This window comes from Triturus cristatus, chromosome 2_2 (genome assembly GCF_964204655.1).
Source record: "Triturus cristatus chromosome 2_2, aTriCri1.1, whole genome shotgun sequence".
Classification (NCBI taxonomy): domain Eukaryota; kingdom Metazoa; phylum Chordata; class Amphibia; order Caudata; family Salamandridae; genus Triturus; species Triturus cristatus.
The window spans coordinates 816,804,243-816,826,177 of record NC_140582.1 but is presented as its reverse complement, the minus strand read 5'-3'; the positions used below and the strand labels follow the sequence as shown (position 1 = coordinate 816,826,177).

Here is a 21,935-nt window from a genome sequence, read left to right as displayed (position 1 = left end):
GGAACGTCAATGGGTTGGGGGACCGTATCAAGCGGGGTGTAGTACTGCAATATTTGCGTCGTTTGACTCCTGATGTGGTGTTTCTCCAGGAGACGCATCTGGTGGGCAATGTTTGTCATGCAATGAACAGGGGGGGATACCGCCTCGTGGCCCATTCTGGTTTCACAACTGGTTCCAGGGGGGTGGGCATTCTGCTGCGAACCTCACTTCCGGTGGAGATCACTAAGATAGTCTCGGATGACAGAGGGCGCTATGTGTGTTTGATTGGGAGGTGGGAGGGGCAGCCCCTTGCCCTGGTTTCAGTTTACGTCCCCCCGGGCCTCCAGAACTCCACCTTCACTGACTTGGGTCGAATGCTGCTTGACCTTCCGGACAGCCTCCTGCTCATGGGCGGGGACTTTAATTCTGTGGTTTCGGGTGAACTGGATCGTCACCCACCAAGGACCCTCCCCGCTGCCCAGGCATGGCTGGGTGGGATGCTGGAGACCTTTGGCCTGGTGGATAGTTGGAGATTAATGCATCCGACCCAATGTCAATTCACCTTTCACTCGGGGGCGCATGGGAGTCTCTCTAGGTTAGACTACTTCCTTATGCCCGCGGCGCAGACTGGTCGGATTCGAGAGGTCAGGCACCTGGCGCGGGGTATCTCCGACCATTCTCCGCTGTGGCTTGTTTTTGACACCGGGCCGCGGTCTGCAGGGCGGATCGCTCCCATTAACCCATGGTACCTGCGAGACCCTACGACTCGTGACAGCCTGGTTAAGGCTATGGACCAATACTTCCTGGATAACGAGGGGTCGGTGTCTTCTGCAATGTCCCTGTGGGAAGCCTTTAAAACCGTGATCCGCGGACACGCCCTTTCCCTGATAGTGGTGGCTAAGAGGGTCAAGAGTGAGGCAGTGGTGAGGCTGGAGACTGACATCTTGGGGCTGGAGTCGGCCTTGGAGGCGAATGTTACTCCGGACGGGCTCCATGCCCTCAGCCTGAAACAGTTTGAATATAGGTCCCTGGTCACTGACGCGGCCAAAACTATGTATAGGGAGCAGCAGGGTCGACTGTACGATGCCGGGGACAAGGCGGGAAAGTTGATAGCGTGGCTGGACAGGAAGGAGAGAGTGAATCGTGTGGTCCCGGAGTTGCGTGCTGCGGATGGTGTGTGTGTGACGGAGCCTGACGAGATTGTGGAATGTTTTGCTGACCACCTCCGGGCTGTGTACTCCCCAGTGACTGACAGGGATGAGGACGACTCTCGCCTTCTACTGAGGGATATCGCCTTGCCCTGCCTGTCCGTTGAGGACCGTGAGCGGCTGGACGCCCCCTTGTCGGTGGATGAAATAGCGACTGCGATCCGCTCCCTTCGCTCGGGCAAGGCTATGGGTCCCAACGGTCTGCCCATTGAGCTATATAAATTGCGCCCTGACAAGCTTGCGCCCTTCCTCAGTCGCATGTTCCGTGAGTCTCTGGCGGCGGGTTCCCTCCCGGCCGATCAGCGTTTGGCCACGATAGTCGTTATCCCCAAGGAGGACAAGCCGCGAGATCGCTGTACTTCTTACCGGCCTATTTCACTGCTAAATGCGGAGCCTAAGATCCTGGCGAAAGTCCTTGCCAATCGTCTGTTGAGCGTCGTGTGCGATCTGATTCATCCGGACCAATGCGGATTCATCCCGCATCGTAACACCGCTCTTAACTTGCGGCGTCTTCATGGCGCCCTTGCCAGGGCGGAGCTCCTCTCTGAACCGGCCGTGCTGGTTTCTTTGGATGCCACGATGGCTTTTGACACCATCGAGTGGCCATTCCTCCGGGCCGTCTTGGCTAAATTTGGCTTGGGGGAAGGATTTATTGGCTGGGTGAAGCTTCTGTACACGGGACCCATGGCTCAGGTGGTGGTGAACGGGCGGGTCTCTCGGCCCTTTGCCCTCGGCAGGGGCACGAGGCAGGGATGCCCGTTGTCCCCTTTGCTCTTCGCTCTCGCCCTGGAGCCACTCGCGGCTTGGCTCCGCTGGGAGCCCTCGCTTCGAGGGATCCGGTGGGCCCCGGGCTTTGAAGATCGGGTTTCGCTGTATGCGGACGATATTCTCCTATATCTCACCTCACCGCGGCAGTCGCTCAACGTCCTCTTTGACGTTCTGACTTCCTTTGGGAATAATTCGGGTCTCACGATCAATTGGTCTAAATCCTGCGTCTATCCGATCTCCGGTGGTCCTCCACTCCTACCGCCTCGGCTTCCGATCCAGGTATCACTGAGCGGCTTTAAGTACCAGGGGATATACGTTTCGCTGGACCCGGTGGCTCGCTATGAGCTGAATCTCCTGCGTCCGCTTCGGCGATTGCGAGAGGATACGGCCAGGTGGTGCAGGCTGCCCCTGTCCCCGCTGGGTCGGGCCGCGCTGTTCAAAATGATGTCCCTTCCCAGGTTCCTCTATGCACTCCAGAATTCCTTCGACGTCATCCCAGTGGCCTACTTTCGGGAGGTAGAGAGCCTGCAGAGGAGACTGGTGTGGGACGGGCGGGCGCGTATTGCTCTTGCTAAGCTTACTCTCCCCTGGTATGACGGGGGCATCGCGCTTCCCGACATTCGCAGGTATTATTGGGCCGCGCAGCTTTCGGCCATCAACCATGCCACGTATGCGCCTGGCCTGAACCCGGCGTATGAGATGGACAAGTTCCTGCTTCCCGGCGGGGACTATAACAGGGCGCTGTACTCCCGCTCGGCTGGCCGGACCCTTACGGGTCCTACTAAGATTGCTGTGCGGACCTGGAGGGCCGCCACTGCGGCCACGGGCTGGGGTGAGCGACTGACATGTGCTACTCCTTTGTTTGCCTCCGATCGCCTGGGGAGCCTCTGGACTACGAAGGGGTTTGACCAGTGGGACACGATTGGTATCAGCAAAGTGGGAGACCTGTGGCATAAGGGCGCGGTTAAGACTTTCGCGGCTCTTCAGGCCGAATATGAGCTTACGGACAGGGAGTTTTTCCGCTATGCCCAGGTTCGACACGCCCTGCTCTCGGTCTTTGGAGAGGGGACCACGATCCCGGTTTCCTCGCCCCTCGAGGACCGCATACTTGACAGACATGTCCCGGACAGCACTATTTCTTTAATTTATAAGAAACTGATTAATCATCGGGCTGACCTCTTGGTGCGCCTTCGGGAGGCTTGGACGGGGGATGGGGTGGAATTGGACGACGAGGACTGGCAGTCTGCACTGTCGTCCCCCAAAGAGGTCGCCATTCCAGCCCGTCTCCGGTTGGTACAGCTTAAGATTCTTCACCGGGTGTATGTGACGGGTCCTCGCTTGGTCTCGATGGGATATTCCGACGAGGGGCTCTGCAGGCGGGGTTGTGGGCTCAGTGCCACCTTTCTCCATATCCTGTGGGAGTGCCGCGAGGTGGCGGACTACTGGCGCCGGGTACATACGGTTATGGGACAGGTCACTGGGGTTGTGCTGCTGCCGGAGGTGCGTCGCTGTGTCCTGAATGTGTGGGAGCCCAATGATTATAGCGCGGCTCAGACTCGGTGGGCGGCCCTGGGGAACATGATCGCCAAGAGAGATATAGCGCAGCTTTGGGGTGCCCAGCGGCCGCCCACCGTGTCAGTATGGAAGGAGAATATGGACTGGTGTATGTTCAGGGAGAAGACTGTGTATGTTGCCCGTGGTAAGCCGGGGGCATGGGGCAGAATCTGGGGGCAATGGAATGCTTATCGCGGGGGTATCTGTACGCCCCCCCTGGTGGACACTGATATCGCCATGTCCCCCTGACCCTTGACGGTTCCGGGCACCTTTTGGAATGACTACATATGGAGGTTCAGTTCCCTTGGCCCCCCCCCCCGTCCCCAGCCTCCCGGTACTCCTTCCTTTCGTGTGCTGCTTAATGGTCTGACCTGGAGTTCCCCGGAGGAAGCCTGACCTGCGCCGTTTGTCTTTATGCCTCGCCTTTTGTTTTTCTTTTAGTTTTCTGTGTTTGTTTGATCTAAATCTCCTGTGCCTCTAGAACTATCCGGACTCACTACGGGGTCGACCCCCGGGAACCGACTGCAGCTTTGATAAATGTATATTTCATTCTGTACTTAGCGGCCGGCCCTGGTGGTTGTAGGCCCGTGCTTGTAATCGAATTATTGTTCAATAAAAACTTTTTAAAAAATAAAAAATAAAATAATAAAATTTCCAATCAGTGTCGAACTGGGACAGAAAAAAGGCCAGGGCACCAACATAAAAGTGGGCCCCATTAGTGAATCAAATTGCTAAAAAAGTGTCCCACATCTGCAAATCGGGGCAGTTTTGAACTTGTAAAGCTATCCTGTGTAAGTGTTTTGCAAGGTAGTTGAGGCAATGTTTGTGGCAATGTCAGGGAAATCAACTGTACAATTTGGCCAATCAGACCATAAAACCGGCCCCAAACAGGAAAAAATGGCCCGCACACAGACCTGTAAGGCCAGCCCATCAGGCACTGCCTGTTTGCCTTATAGGCCAGTCCAACACTGCTTTCAGATGGTGATCTCTGGACTTGTCTCTAAGGGTTTTCCATCTCCATTTCAGATGCTTAGTTTCTTTGGACAATTTAATTATTAAAAACTGAACAACGATTTTTAGCCTATTGTTGGCACTGGTTTTGCTGTACCAGTACAGACGAAAAAAAAACTGGGCTCGAATTTTTAGTCTGTCAAATTAATGGTAACCGCAGATGGAGAGCACTATAAAACATTTCTCTGATCTAAATTTGGAAATGTAAGATCTTTGCTGTAGCACATCCCACAATAAGTCTGATTGCTATACTTATTCAACAAACAAGAGTCGGGTTAATAATGCCAAATTAATTTCTCCAATGTCATATTGATTTGCTACCTTTATTATAATTGTAGGAAACGGAGGGATTCAGAGACTCCAATAAGTAGAATAAAAATATAATTTCCATATCGTTTTTTTTATTTTTTATTAGTGATCCGGAATAAAAACTGCTAAGAAATGATGATGCCCCTCACTTCAAAGGAAGCTAGACTTGCTATCCTGTTCCATCCGGTTACTCTTTCAGAGAATCGTTACTTTTGATCCTTCAGCTTTGCCTCGAAACACAACACCCATGCCCCTATTAGGTGTTTTGTACATTAGAAAGTTCACGACTGAACTGATCTGACTAAGAAATGCTCTAGCAGTCACAGGCTCGGAGTTCAAGCTCAACATCATGGGAAGCCTGGGCTGCGTGCTATGGAGGAAAGGCAGGGTAACTAGCTTTAGGGCTTGGGCACGAACATGCACTATCTTAATTCATCCTAGCTTCCCCACTACAGAAAGGTCTCCCTATGCCTCAATTCCCAGATCTGAAAAACCTGTGAGCTAAAACGCACAAGTCACAAAAAATAATGCTATATCGAGAATTAAAATAAACTGGATCATTCTGATCGGCCTAGAGACTACTTAGTTTGCGGTGGTTGTTTCCTCCCTTCCCAGTCACACAGGCTGGCTATATTCATACTAACCATTCCATTTTATATCCTCAAGCAGTGGCTGCCAGACCTTTTAACTTTGAATATGTACACTTAAAAAAAGAAATCGGTGGAATGAATAAACAGTTTTTGTAGGAAAAAAGTGGTCAACAACTCACCTCATGCTTTCCCAGACATTCCCTGTAAGAAAACAATGAGAAAAAAGGTTTACTTTTAGTCTATTGACCCATAACCCTTGACAGCAATTTTCTTATGCTTATGTTACAATAGTGTTACATTAGCTCTAAGTGCGCAACTAAGCAAATATGGTGTGGTCATCCACAAGCCTGGGATCACACGAAATGTCTGAAATCAACATAAGGAATTATAGTGGTTTAATTCTCTCATGTGTCTCAGCTACTTATTAGTAACCTAGACTCCATTTCTAAACACAATGAACCTCCATAGGAAAAATACTGCAGAAAATCTAACACCAGCAGTGCACAGTATTATCTGGTGGAATTACATCTCTCCTTCTCAGTATCCCTTTATCATCGCCATCTAACTGTGCATGCCTCAGCCAAGCTTGTACCCTTCTACCCCATCATGCTCTCCAATGACACCCCCCACTCAGGCTTGGTCCAAGCACCTAATAAAACGCCAAATATGGCCTCACTATACAGGAGGACAGGATCTTTTCCCATCTGTCCCTGGAAAAGGATTTCTAACAAAGGGTCTGCAGACCTCTGCACCGTGGGCAGTGACAAGTCTAAAACAGCAGCCACTTTCATCAGCATGTCTGCAAAAGAGGAACTTGCCTCCAAGGCAAAACTAGGGGGAGGAAGCAACCCCCTACGCTGGCGAAGAATATAGCCCACTAACCTCATGAAGAGCTGTCCTCCACCACTCGAATGTCAGGAATGGCCTGAAGAAGTACTGTCCCACCCGATACAGATGGACCTCCTAACGCCTCTTCCTGAAAAGTGGCCACAAATTGTACAATCCTTCAGTTTGCACAGCTAAATCCGCATCAGACGCCGTATGATGCCGAAGCAGCACCATCACGACGTCGACTGGGGGAGGAGAGGCGACTTTGACCTGTGCCGCCGTGGTCAATATCGGAATCAGTTGATCAAAGACCGGCGTCGTAGGCAAAGATCCCAAAGGACTGTTAGCCTGCGCTAAAGTGACGTCAGCCGACGCGGACCGGCGTCAATCCATCAACTCTGATGGCCCAACCATCATCAAGGACAAATCCTCCAATGGCGCCCCACTCACCTCCTTAGGTCTTGAGGCGCTCCAGAGGGCGATGAGGTCCTAAAGATGTGTAAGGAATCATAATTTCCCCTCATCTCAGCTATTGATGCACCGGCTCCCGGAAATACGGGGAGATACAGTGCGGAGACGTGCACGGCTTCCTCAGCCGTCGAGCGGGAGGAGCAAAGGGAGACGGAGTATCCACATGGTGAAGTCCGAGAATGTTGCAACTTCAACCGCCCCTTACGTTTCGACTTCCCTGGAGAACGACGTCCTCCAGACTGGCTTTGGCTCCTAGATCGACCCTGCAATTTTTTTTCCCGGTACGATGAAGCCAAGGCTGGGAAGCCTCCGAGGATCGCAATACGTGCGCCACCTTCAACTTCAAACGCTGCTCCTTCAACGACTTTGGTTTTAGCTTCTAGCAGGAACCACAATCCTCGGCAACGTGGTGCTCACCAAGACACCACCTACAAATCGTATGCAGATCCGTCACCGACATATGTCAGCTACAAGCCCCACAAGGTTTGAAACCTGTCGACATTTGACAATGGCACACTGGTCCACTGACTCTAGGTGTCGAAGTAGGTCGAGAAAAAAACGACTCGAGGAACCGCTTCCCCAGATCTGCGTTACAACGTGGAAAAGAAACTGACGTCCACGCGCCAGAGGGGACTTATATGGCTCCACTGATGTCATATCTGGAAACCTCACTGCAGAGCCATACAACGCCGTCCCCCATGGCGCAGAGGTACTGCTTCAAAAAATTCCGGATCCAGACTGGCGCCTGGAGAGAATCCAAAGTTAAGGACTCTGTGGCTAGATGTCTCTATCAGATCATAAAAACAGTTAAATGGACCAGTGGTTAAGTAGGTGACCAGGAGGATCACCTAGGTCCTAGTCATCATTTTCAATAATAACATAGCTAATAATAAAGTCACTCTTGCACGATAAGGAGGACAATTCAGATGACTGTCCCTCTGAGGACTCATAAGAGGAATCTAACGGGGCCATTCTGGTGTGTGTTAGAAAGAGATATAGGTGAGAAAACAAATTTGCACAATCCCTCGGCAGAGATCATAGGCTGCAGCAATTGAGGGACATGTTTGACATTGTGTCTCAGACACCTTTGAATGTCTTATTGCACCCTATGGTCCAGTTACGTCTAAGTTAGCCTCTTGACAGACACAACATAAACCACCTACATGCTGGATGTCCATACCCTCAATAGGATTCACGGGTGCATCTGTATCCTAGATTTGCACCACAGTCTTAAATTATATGGGCATGTTTTCAAAGGACTGCAAAGACTGTAAGGTCCTGACAGACATGATAGAATAAACTGTAAGACATTTTGGGTCTGCTTGCAAAGATACGGAGTGTGGCCGAAATGGCCAAAAAAGCAATATTTCAAATAAATCTGTAGGTGCTCTCTGGGTCTGCACAAGGAGCACTCTAACGTTTGAGTTGATAAAAAATTGAGGCATCATGCTTCCACGGAGGCTAGCAGGACATCCAAGTATGGTCTTTGGTGGAAGCATTCATTAAAGAGCAAGATTTGCAAAAAACTTCACAAAATGTGACACGGTGCAGTCTTCCATGTGCAAGCTTTTTGTCCCTGTCATTTTTAGAGGTCGAATGTGGCAGAGGTTAGTCATTCAGTCATGGACAATTCAACAACTCATGGGGGCACACAAAAAGTACAAAATACGCCCATGGACGTTTCAACCGAGTCACTTGCCAAAGTACAGGAATCTTTACAGGTGAGCCCTTGACCTTCCCAAGTAGGAGTCAGGGAGGCAGTTTCTTTACAGGTAAAGAAAGATCACAAATGATGCATGGGCGATAGAGACAGTCTGGGGTTCAGGGATAGAGTTTTACAGATTCCGTGCACAGCTGGTACATCTAAGGCCCATCAATGTTTCCTGTGAAGAGCAAATTTGAAAGAATCATAGGAACCTAAAGTGGGAAACCAAAGATACTATTCACCATCATTTTTATTCCAGACTGCTGTTTGAGCAATATCTTGGTGGTAAAAAAAGAAAAGATGCTATGGCCTGTAATAAACTTAATGGAGTTCAATGCACAGCTGCTTGATAGGCACTTCAAGATAAAGGGGAGCCAACGTTTGAGAGAAATTCTATTAGAAAACTGGATAGTATGAAGAGATGTGAAGGAAGTGGGCCTGTCGGCACATCTGTATGATCCCCATCAACAGGGTTCCTCCAGTTCTCATGGAAGGGACTACTATGGGAGCTTAAGGAACCCTCGTTCGGGCTGTCATTTGTCCATTATGCTCAAGGAACTTCATGAAGCAAATGATCACCGTGGGTCAGAAAGATGGCTTATTTTGACAATATTATTTTGATGGTCCAGGAACAAGATGCTTTTAATACATGGATGCAAGAGCCAGTGGAGCTCCTTCAGGCTCCGGGAGTTCTGATCATTTGGAAGAAATCAGATGTAATTCCCAAAAGCAATATGAAATTCCTAAGCATGGTAGTTTATTTGGTATCAGCAACCTTACAGCTCCCGGGAAATTTGTCAGATTACTGTCCTACTCCAGACTGGTTTGCATATGGCTGGGTTCAAACTGGAATGGCATGGTGAGCAAAAAAACGATGGATTTAGGCCCAGATCTCTGTACTGGGGTGAATGTATGACATTGTTCTGCATTCTGTCCATCAATTGTTGTTTTTGCATTTGTCACCCCGAGTGGGAAGGGTATGCTCAGACGTGAGTCCCTTGCTCTCCATGCCACTGGAATCAGGCTATCCTGGCTGACGAGGGCTGAAAGCCCGAAACCGGTCCTAGGATGCTTGTTTCCAGTCCAGGGAGGACCTGGCTTGGCAGTTCGGGCTGGGCTGTTCCCATGGGGCACAGGGTCAAGACTGATTTGCATATGGCTGGGTTCAAACTGGAATGGCATGGTGAGCAAAAAAACGAGGGATTTAGGCCCAGATCTCTGTACTGGGGTGAATGTATGACATTGTTCTGCATTCTGTCCATCAATTGTTGTTTGTGTACTGTCCTACTCCATTCAGGGGATTGTTTTCAGACCGCTCTACTACCAGGTCCCCCAAACACTACATCTCTCTGGTACTTGGAGAAGGAAGAGAAGACGGTCAGATGATGCCAGAACCAAGATTTAATGGTAGCTGAACCACATGGAACCATGGTCTGGAAAGACCTTTTTGCACCGTGCTAGGATGAGGCATTCTGTTTGGAAAACAATCTATTGGATGGAAAGTGGTCATGAGCTGAGCTTTAAGCTGCCTCCCTTGTGGCTAGGTGTCATCTGAAGGACAGGGCCATTGCTTCACCATCTTCAGAACAGATCATGTTTTGGCAGTTCACTATATCAATTGTTTTGGTAGCATGAATATCATGATCTTAACATCAGAAATTGTTTCCCAGGAGTGTGTGCAAAAAAAACCACATTGTAATGGTCAGATTTCCATTGTGCAGGTTTGTATAGGATTAATCAGGCATTCCCTTATGACCTCGTCACAGACAGGATTTTTTGCCACTTTTGTCTGGAGAAGAGGTTCTCGTTAACCGCTGAGAATTTCAGGTAGTAGAGCAGTTTGTTTCCAACTGGAACTCAAGATTCCTGAAAGACTCCAGTGATCAGTCACTGAAATTAAATGAGTACTCTGCTATTATGGACTGGCATTCAAGTAGATATGTGCATCCTGGATTAAAGCTCAACTTCTAGTCCTCTAAGGTTGAAAGCCAGAACCAGAGGCTTTTCACCAGGATTTGGAATGGGGCCTGAATTAAGTCTTCCACCCACCCCATCTGTATTCTATTGGCCAGTATAGACGTCAACTGGCAGATTTGATTCTAGTGACTTTGATATGAAGGTCTAAAGCTTTGTTTTCAATTCTTATGGAACTTTCTTGGGATTTCCCACTGCTACATCCCCAATTTCCAGAACATCCACTAATTGAGGCTACACATGACACGTCCCAGCAGTAGCACTCTTTCTTTCCTAATTCCTGCAGAGAAGTGGTGAGGGAAGGGAAGGGAGATACAGGCCCTCCGGTGTCAGGGGTACATTCAATCTGCTTTTAAAACGCGTCAGGAATTACAGAAAATTATAACCAAAATTGGCTACCAAAACTTTTAGACCAAATTCACTGCTTGTATTGAATGAAGTCTGACCAGCATATATCGAAACCTACCCACTGGAAGTGCACTCCTAAAGGAGTACAATGATTTCATAGTTAAAAACAATTATTTTGTTAAAATAAAATATCCCACAGCAAGTAAATTGCTGTTCTGCCTAGTTTAAAGCTCTGCTGGTACTACTGTCAAGCAGCATTTCAATTATGCTTTAGTGCCAGTGATAGGGAAATATAGCCAGGGTAATTACCGTCAAACAAATGCTGTATTTCTTTTCAGCTTCACTGCGACTTCCACGGTAATGCAATTGAGCAACTTGTTGTTTACTACTTCCTTTGTATTGCTCATGTTTTATTATTTGTTAGTTTTCCTGTGTCCATTATCATTTTACCATTGTGATTATTATTTATTTATTTGAAAATGATTACAGAAAAAAAAATGCCATCCGAGTAAAATTCAACAGTGAGAGGCGATAACAAGCACTAGCTAAAAACAACATTTATTTTCATGTAAAACAATTCGTCTGCATCATTGCCTGAGCGTTAAAATACCACACAGCCACAGCTTCCTGCAGCAGAAGCGGGTTCTTGGATTTAACCATTTTAAGCACAGTTCAGAGCTGATCTGATTTTGGGTCAGAGGTAAACTAAATCAATTTTGGCCAGTATGTTTTAGGTGCGGAGTAACAGTGAGGCAGTCACAAGACCTTCAGTGATCAACCAAAAAACAAATAACTACCAGGAATACTAGAGAGAGGAGCTGTGGCTCAGCCCACATGTTGGGTGCTATGGTTATACAACTTGATTGGGAAGAATTTATTGTGCGCACTGAAAAGGCATGCTTGTGCATTCCTGGTGGCTCCCGAAGGGTTTCCTCACATATTGCAGAGCTATTGCCAGAAGCATTTTCCTCTCTTCATGACAGTAATGCACTGGAGGCAGAGGCCACCAGAGGAGACCGCTGTAAATTTCAAGACAGCCAGTCCCATGGCTGAACATATACTGGGAGTCGTCACATCATGGAAAAGATATAATGGGTAAGGTGACCAGGAATTTGAGCATTATTGGCAATTCAGCCAATCCAAGTGCACTGCATGAAATTCAAGAGTGCTTATTGCTTGTGGAATTCATGTGTGCCTCTTCAGTGGGTCTGGGCATTGCTGGGGAGGGTAGGAAGGCAAATAGTCAGGGAGTGGAAAGTGACACACCCTCTAACATAAAGTGAGTCTTACCCTGCTCAGCACTCTTCCCATTTGCGAGTGCTGAGCTGGTCATGTTTGCCGTCTTCCAGCTCTTGTCTCTCTTACCCCGCTGGGCCACTCCACTCTCCTGCTATGGAGGGCCCAGCAGGTCTGTTAATGCTCACCCACCACCCTCTACCCTCACACCGAACCCTAGTTCTCTCTTTGCTTCTTCCGTCGGACAGCAATATATGTTGCACTTTCCTGCCTATGAGCCATTAAGGTCACACCCAACACACCGAAGATCAAGTTCTGTAACGCTATTTCTGGTGGATGTACCATCTAACTGCTTTTTTCTCGCCTTTAAAATTTTTACAGGTGCCATACTCAATCTGGGAAATTTCTTAGCAGTGCTCTAATAAACTGCTAGGTGGTGCCATGCAGCTCCACACTGACTTCGGTCAACCCCAAGAAGTGACGGAGAGCAGCTGCATGTAAGAGCCACACCTGTACACCAATGCTAGTTTATTGCTCAACTCTTTCAATGTCCTCGGACACAGAGCAGAAAGCAATTGTTAATATCACTGTGCAGATCTCTAATATGGGATCTTATCAGATGGTAAAAAGAGGCCACTCCTCAGATTAGGGAAGTGAGAAGACAGTGAAGAATATGTGGTTAGAGTATCCACAAGAAAAAGCATTACTGGAGGTTAGTACCTTGTTCTTCTGATGGAAACTTCTAACTACAGATTCCTCCCCTTTGGAATAGATTACAAAGCAGAACCTGCCATGGTGTAGGGTCTGTGGAGTGGACTCAGGACAAAAAGCTTTGCAGGACCAAATGGGTGAAATGCCCTTCCGGTTAGACCTGGCTGTTAAGATAGTAGTTGTAGGAAATTGGGTTTTTCATTGGTGGGGTGAAGACCCTTCTCAAGCAACAACTACAACTCCTGTCAGGATGAACCACAAAAGTCACTGAACTAATCTGAGCTTAATCCTCTGGTAGCTTGGCACGAACGCAGTGTGGCTTAACTTAGAAGTACTGTGTAGAAGTAAAAACAGAACGGAAAAATCCCAAACCAATCAAGAAACATACAGTAAATGTTAATGAATAAAATGCCACCAAAACAAATTAAATGCAGTCAATAGATTCAGAGTTATGTATTTTTAAAGATTTCATTTAAATATAGTGCCCAAATGATCAAATCGCCAATCACTGGTATCTGGTCATGTGAGACTGTCGCAAAGTGAAAAGTTAAAGCCAACTGCAATGGAGTGCAGTTCGGCTACACTGGGTGGATTGAGTCCGGTCTTGGCTTACCTTAGGATTTACAAGAAATGTTGAAGTTCCTGAGAAGATAATGTTCAGCAGGGCAAGACAGCCCTTGGACAAAGTTGTGGCTAAAACTTTTACGTTGTGTACTCCGTCACTTTTTTGGAAGTCGAAAATCTCAAGCGGGATGAAGTTGTAGGCTCTAGCCGACGAGGGCCCCACGAGAGATCCCGCTGAACAGGATTTCTACTGCAAAGAAGAACGCAGCAGGAGCTGTCACGAAGTCAGGCAACCAGCGATGCAATTTGGACAGGTCAGTGAGCAGGAAGATCCCAGTCTCTAGCCATTTTTTGGTTAGCAATGTTCCAAGTCCCCAGTTTCAGGTTTTGGCTGGAAAAGCATCTTTAGCAAGACTTCCAAGGCTCCAGGACTGGTTGGGTAACACTTGGGCGGGTGGGCGGGGGGTGGGGTGGGGGTCAGGACTCACTTCAGGCAGAGGCCTGGTGCAGGATTCAAGGTCTCTGGAGCTTATTTCTCTGTAGCTTGTAATTTCCCTGTAGCTCACACAGGGGTCAAGCCAACTAGCCCTTGAAGTCACTCTGGTAGTCCTGAGATATAGTAACAAGGCAGGTCTCAAGCAACAGAGCAGTCCTATGGTAGCAGCAGGGCAGTCCTCTGAGGTACAAAGCAGGCCTCAAGCAGCAGAGCAGTCCTCTGAAGTACAAGGCAGTGCTTTAGGGGGCCCTCTGTAGGTCTAGGAGTGTACTGAAGAGTTGGTCTGAGGGTCCAGTAATAATACCTCATGCCATCCTATAAAGTGGGAGAAACGTCTTGGCTATCCCCCCACTATCTGGTTCTAGAAATTGTCATCCTTTAGGGTGACAAAGCCTAGTGTCAAGTTTCTTTGTGAGTGTGCTAGAGGCAGCCCCTTGAATTGTAAGAGGAGCAGGGAACAGCTCCACGCTCCCATCCTAGCAGGTTGACTCATCCTGCCAATGCCCAGTACCCTTTTGCCTCACTGTCTGTGAGGAATACACAACGGCCAACTGCCAGCTATTTACAGTCATGTGACCCAGGCTGCAGACACGTAATGGTATAAAAGTTGCTTAATAAACAAAGAGATCATTGACTGAAATAGCGAACATTTATTTACATTCTCATATGTTTCTGTATTTTTTAGCCTGTGTTAGGATTATGTTTTTGATGTCACTATTATGCATGTTTTGTGCTTATTATGCTGTTCACTTGATTTATGAGTTTGAAGCATGAAGGGGACATTTTTAGTATTTTGTTAAGTTGTACGGTTGCTCATTTATTGACTGCAATGGCAAATATCCATATACGTACTCATATAATTATATAATTTTGAGTCTGTTAGGTTTATGTTTTCCAATGCTGCTATCACACATGTTTTGTGTTCATCGGGCTGCTTACCGGATTTACGAGTTTGAGGCACGAAGGGGTCACTTTTAGCATTTTGTTTAGTTTTACGCTTGTACGTCAGCGATTCGTTTTAAAAGCACCAGAAGCGTTAAAGCTTGGTTAGCTGGCACATTCAGTTCCGATATCGTTAACTTTTGGCATGCACATAAGGTAAATTTGGGTTTTAAATGCACCTTGAGTTTGATATCATTAATGCATCTAGGTTGGTAGTTACGTAATTGGGGGGAGGTTTGAGCAAGGACACAAGGATATAGCTCATTGAAGAGTTTAGCAATGATCTTATTATTTATTCATTTATTTGCTTTACACAAGGTTTACATGTTTCCCATTTTATTTCAATGTTTTTTACTTTTTTTATGACTTATATGTAAGCGAAGGTCAGATGGCAGGCATAATGTAGAATATCTTAAGAAGCATAAGATATCTTGGAACTAGATAAACTGGTGATTTCTTCTATTTGTCTCATTACAGCTACCCCTGAGGAAGGGCACATGCTGCCCTAAATGCATTGGGTTTTATCATTAAGTTAACGTCACGCTACAAGGAGGGGTGAATCCCCAGTTGTTGTTAAAACGAAAGGCCTGGATGGGCATTCGGTGAATATGGAGTACGATACTTACATCACATATGGGCATCAAGTGATCATGCATTACAATTTGGAAACAACAAAACGGATTTAAATAAAGAAAAAAGTTCAGAATCAAGTTTGTTGGAGGAATTGTTTTTGGGGCAGTGCACTCTAGTTTGGAACCTGACGAAGCTCCATTACTAATTATATTCAACTTTCTAAAAGTGACATTTTCAGAATTGTGATTTTACCACTAAAGAGGATTTTAAATTACATTTTTTAGACCAAACATGACATTACTATCTGTTCCCAATCAAACATTAGCACTTATTAAATGTAACCAGGTAACCCGATGCCAATCTATGGGAGAGGTAGGTCTCACGGTAGCAAAAAACATATCTGGGAGTTTTTTTAACCAGGACATGTAAAACTTAAAAACACAATTTCCTACCTTAGGGCCTCCCATAGGGGTGACATATGTGTTAAAAAGAGGTTTTGCTCTGGAAAAAGGTACATTTTTGGTAGGTCAAATTAGCAGTTTAAAACTGCACACAGGCAGCAATGGCATGCCTGAGACATGTTTAAAGGGTTACTTAAGTGGATGGCACAACAATTGCTGCATACTCCCAAGCAGATTTCAATTTACAGGCCCTGGTACATGTAGCACAATTTTACTTAGGACAAGCAAGTAAATTAAAATGTGGTAATTTGATCTAATCCGATGTTACCAGGTTTAAAGGAGGGAGAACAAACCCTTTAGTTCTGGTTAGCAGTGGTTAAATGCAGAGAGTCCAAACGCCAACAAAAACGAAATTCAGAAAACAGGAGCAGAGAAAGCAAGTCAGTGAAACTGCTCTCCTCCTGCGCAGCTCCACAGGCTAAGTGCTGCCCCGAGCGCGCTCTGACCTCTGTTTCAGGGTGTTCGAGGCACTCCTCCACCCACAGGCTCCCGTCTGAGCCTCATCCCTGGTGGTCCAGAGGGAGAGCTTTCTGCTCTTCTGCTGTTCTGCCCTCTGTCTTTCTTCTCTGACTTTTTTCCTTCTGCCTTTCCTACTTCTCTGTGCCATTTTTCTGTTTTTGCATGTTTTCTTTTTCTGTGCCCCCGTTTTTTTTACCTCACGCTTCTTTCAGTTTTTTTGCCCCACGCCTCTTTCAGCCTTTTCCCGCTGCTGCTGCCCCCATGGTCCCTCTCCCCTCCAGTGCGTCATTCCAGCTCCCAGCTTCCTGCCTCCAAGCTGGCCCACCCTCACCCTACTTAATGGCGGCCACTGTGTGGCAAGAAGAGCAAGCCCACTGACAGTCAGTAAAACTACTCTCCTCCTGTGCAGCTTCACCAGCTAAGTGCTGCCACGAGCGCGCTCTGACCTCTGTGTCAGGATGTTCAAGGACCTTCTTCATCAGCAGGCTCCTGCCTGCACCTTATCCCTGGTGGTCCAGTGGGAAAGCATTCTGCTTTTCTGGCCTCTGTCTTTCTTCTCTGCCTTTTCCCCGCCTTTTGCCACTTCTCCTTCTCTGTGCCTGTTTTTCTGTTTTTGCCTGTTTTTCTTTTTCTTTATCTATGCCCCCTTTTCTTTTCCCCTGTGCGTCCTTCGGCCTTTTCCAGCTGCTGCCCCCGCGGCCCCTCCCACCTCCATTGCATCGTTCCCACGCCCTGCTTCCCGCCTCCCAGCTGACCCGCCCTCACCCTACTTAATGGCGGCCCACGCAGAGGGCGTGCCAAAGTCAAGCCTGTTTGCGCCCGTCCACTCCCCGAATGACCAGCTCTAGGGAACCCTGGCCTCCTGAACCGCCTCCGCTACGACTTCTGCAGCCTCCAAGATCACAACCCTGGACCCAACAACAACTGCCGGTTCTCAACGCCGAGCAACACCCACAGCCCTCTCTTCTGCGTTCACTGCCGCACCACCTTCACCCACCTCCATACCTCAGCTCCATCACCCAACCAACCGACCCTCACCATGCCCAAACGGCTCAACTGTATCCTCTGTAACATACGATCCTGTCCACAAACATGCCACAGAGATCTAGGACTTCCTTGACGCCTCCTCACCCGATGTCACCTTCCTTACGGAAACCTGGATGAATGGCAGCTCAGCACCAGACATCGCCATCCCAAGAACATCCACAAGGCCCGCCCCAACCGGCCAAGAGGAGGCAACGCCATTGTACACAAAACACAAAAGCACCCTCTGCCTGACCACCCACCCAGACGACCCCACAAACCACATGGAGCACCTGGACTTCCCGATCCACACCAACCCAAAATCCACCCTCCATGGCACCCTCGTCTACAGACCACCCAGGCCCCCACTCTCCATTCACCGACGCCATCATCGACCTCATCACAGGCCCTCACATCCACAGACTACATCCTACTCGGGACCTCAACTTCCACCTGGACAACCACAATGATCCAAACACCACCTCCCTCCCAGAGATTTCACCAACGTAGGACTGAAACAGCTAGTCACCGCCCCAACGCACACAGCAGGGCACATACTCGACCCAGTCTTTGCTGCAGGAAACAGGGTCTCCTACAGCCACACCACGAAACTTCTCTGGATGTACCACCACTGTATCCATTTCTACTACAACAAACCCACCGCATCCAGGCACGCCCACTGTTTCCCCCACAGAAGGTGGAACAAGGGCGCTGAGGACCAGCTCACCACCGCCAACCTCCGACGCCAACACCACGCTACAGCAGGCAACCTTCACCAATGGATTGCAAACTGGGCTGACACCCTGGCCCCCCTCAAGAAAGCCACCGGCAAACACCTCAGGAAAGCAAGCTGGTTCACGCCTGCCCTCCGGAATCCAGACGCCCCTGTAGATGAAGATGACTCAAAAAGACATGGAGGAACCACAAAACCCCGGAAGCCCACACTGCCTTCAAAGCAGCCACACCGCACACCACACACCACGACCTCACCAAAAGCACATGGAAAAAGGCCTTTCAAGACAGAATCAACACCAATGCACACAACAGCAAAGAACTCTTCACCATCATCAAGGAATTTGCCAAACCCAACAGCGAAACCACAGGCATTCCACCCAACCAAGACCTCTGCAACAGACTCTGCATCTTCTTCCACCACAAGATCAAGAGGATCTATAACAACTCTGACAACCAGGACCTCCCCACCGCATCAGCAACCTTCTCAACTGAGGCCCACCAACAGGCTGCACAGTTGGACCTTACTCACCAATGATGACACCCTAAGGACCATGAAAGGCATCCACTTCTGAGCACCATCGGACCCCTGCCCGCACTGCATCTTCCTCAGACGCCCCCACAATCTCACCCGAGCTACGCTGAACCATCAACTGCTCCCTCGAGAACGCTTCCTACCCAACAACTGGAAACGCACCGAAATCAACCCACTCCTGAAGAAACCCTCTGCAGACCCGACAGACCTTAAGAACTTTAGGTCCATCTCCCTGCTCCCCTTCCCAGCCAAAGTCATCGAAAAAGCCATCAACAACCAACTAGCCGACTTTATCGAAACAAACGACATCCTGGACATCTCCCAATCCGGTTTCCGAAGCAATCACAGCATCGAGACAGCCCTCTTCTCTGCCACCAATGACATCCGCTCCCTCCTCGACCAGGGCGAAACCGCAGCCCTCATTGTCCTGGACCTCTTGGCAGCATTCAACACAGTCTTCCACCACACCCTAATCACTAGAGTCCACGACGCCGGCATACACGACAAGGCCCTCGACTAGATCCGATCCTTCCTCACAGGCAGAACACAACACGTTAGACGTCCGCCATACCTCTCGGAACCGACAGAGACCAACTGCGGAGTGCCCCAGAGCTCCTCTCTCAGCTCCACCCTCATCGTCTACAAAGCCCCCCTCAGGAACCACAGACTCAACATCGTCTCCTACGCTAACAACACACAGCTGATCCTCTCCCTCACCAATGAACCCCACTTCACCAGGCATAACTTCCAAGAAGGGATGAAAGCCATTGCCACCTGGATGAAGAACAGCTGCCTTCAGCTCAACTCGGACAAGACAGAAGTCCTCATCCTGGGATCCACCCCTTCCGCATGGAATGATACCTGGTTGCCCTCTGTGCTAGGAACCCCACCCCCCATCCTGACGGACCATGCATGAAAACAATGCATCATACTAGATGCATCGCTCACTATGCACTGCCATATCAACTCAGTATCCTCGGGCTGTTTCAATACCCTCCACCTACTGTAAAAGACCCTCAGATGGATCCACAATGAATCCAGAAAGAACGTCACTCACGCTCATTAGCTGCAGACTCGACTACGGCAACGCACTCTACGCTGGCGTTACCCAGAAAAACCTCCGCAAGCTCCAGAATGCTGCAGCCAGACTGGTCCTCGACCTCCCCTGGCACAGTCACATCACTCAACACCCCTGCTAACATCACTGGCTCCCGTCAGACAGAAAAATAACCTTCAAACTCCTTACCCACGCTTACAAGGCCCTCCACAATGCCGGACCATTATAACTGAACAGCAGCCTCTCCTTCCATGCATCCAAAAGACACCTCGGCTCCCTCCAGCTCGCCCTCACTACCGTCCCACAGATCCGCAAGACCAGAACCGGAGGAAAGACCTTCTCCTTCCTCGCTGCCAAGACCTGGAACACCTTACCCCTCCATCTCCCATGCTACCCCAGTTCAGGAAGGACCTCAAGACCTGGCTCTTTGAATGACCACAGCACTTACACGGATATGCTCCCCACCTCCCCCCCCAGTGCCTTGAGACCCTCACAGGTGAGTAGTTTCACTTTATCAACCCCTGATGGATTGATTGAGAAGGCAAAAAGTTGGAGGGAAGGGCACACCAAAGGCAGTCAGGTGTAACAGCAGTGCTTTGTGAACATGTGCACTGATGGCCATGACACAGGCTGGCAGATTTCCAAGACAGACACTTTGCTCACCAACACAGTGGTTGCAGCCATAATCCTAACAGAAGGGGTTCATAGACCCGATCAAGGATGCTTTTTGGCGAATATGCTGCAGATCTTCATGCAGAGGACTATCCACCTTGATAGAGTCCTTTGCTGCAATGCCTTGTCTTTCTTTGCCCCAGAGAACCCGACAAATAGCGGAGTGTCCAACCTATATTCTTTAGTGTGATCGATGTAAAAACTTAAAACCCTTTTGTGGTCCAGCCGATGGAGTCTCTCATCCTCTTTCAAGGGGTGTGGCAGGGTAAATAATACTGGAAGAGTGATGGATTGTTGTGGGAAAGTGCCCTTTTTTGCATGGCTACCCCCCACTTTTTGCCTGACATCTGATACAACGTGACTTGATGTGCCCTGGGTACCAGTCAATTAGGTTTCCAGGGCCTGTGTTCTTTCCCAAAGCTGCACTTTGTAGCCCTAATTGGCTCATATCTGGCCACAGGTAAGCCCCTTGTAAATGGTACCATGGGTACCTAGGGCACTCTGACCAGGGAAGGCCTCTAAGGGCTGCAGCACCCAGTGCGCCACCATTAATGGCCCTGTACCTCAACTAACACACACACTGACACACTAACACACACACTAACACACTAACACACACACTAACACACACGCACACACACACGCACACACAAACCCATTGCAGGCTGCGTGTTTTGGACAGAGAAAAGTGAAGAGTCAACATGGCACACATCCCTGTGTGCCATGTCTGCAACCCACTGTCTGGGGTATAGGTAAGTCACCCCTCTAGCAAGGTGCATTAGTCCCAAGGTGAGGGTACAGTGGCATAAGCCATGTACCCCTACAGTGTCCAAGCCCATTCTTCGACATTGTAAGTGTAGAAAAGCTATAAAGAGTATATGGTCTGGGAGTTAGTCATTACGAACTCCACAGCTCCATAATGGCTTTACTAAAAACTGAGACGTTTGGTAGCAAACTTCTCAGCACATTAAACCCACACTGATGCCAGTGTGGGATTTAATGTAAAATGCACACAGAGGGCCTCTTAGAGATGCCCCCTGAAACAACAACCAGCCCTGGTGTGGTTCCTAAATGGCATTTGCCACCATCAGACAGGTTTCTGGACCCTTGGGTAGAGGGCCTCCACTCTCTGGGTCCAGAAACAAAGCCCATGCTGGGCAGAGGTGTCATGCCTCCTTCCCCAGGATGGGTTTGGTCCACGAAGTGGAAGCTTCAAAGGCCAGCCACATTTGTAAGATGTCCCTGCCTTTTGCTGCCTCCAGCAACTGATTCCCACCGGTTCTGCCCCCACTTTGGGTGGGAGAATCGGCAGGGAAAACCAAGCTAGGAGGAGAGGTGTGCCCAACTTTGCCAACCCAACACCTCAGGTGGGGGAGGCGCGGTAAAGCACACATCTCAGTCCCCTCCATCTCGAGGATGAGGGGACCCAGCCAATTAAGAAGATGCTCATGCCCCCTCCCATTTGAGTGTGGCATAATAGGGGGGGTACCCACCCTAAGGAAGGGACCCATTGTTCCCAACCTCCAATCCCCTTTACCTCCCCTAAATTTAGTATTTAGGGGCGACCCTGAACCTTGTCTCCTCAAATTTGAGGAAGAAAGAAGGACAGAAGAGCCGTGCTGACCCAGGAAGAAGAGGACACCAACTGCTTTGGCCCCAGTTCTATCTACCTGTCCCGACTCTGACCTGACTAAAGTGAAAACCCAGTGTGTCCAGCAGTCAGCAGCCC

At 48.8% G+C, this 21,935-nt stretch overlaps 1 protein-coding gene across 1 annotated transcript in view; it reads right to left on the bottom strand.

Moving 5' to 3' along the window:
* The window catches only part of NFXL1 (nuclear transcription factor, X-box binding like 1), a 716,350-nt gene that overhangs the window by 266,568 nt on the left and 427,847 nt on the right, over window positions 1-21,935 (bottom strand). Inside the window, exon 16 of the mRNA XM_085642145.1 lies at window positions 5,599-5,620. Coding sequence (XP_085498271.1) covers window positions 5,599-5,620 — 22 coding nt within the window. The remainder of the gene's footprint in view (window positions 1-5,598; window positions 5,621-21,935) is intronic.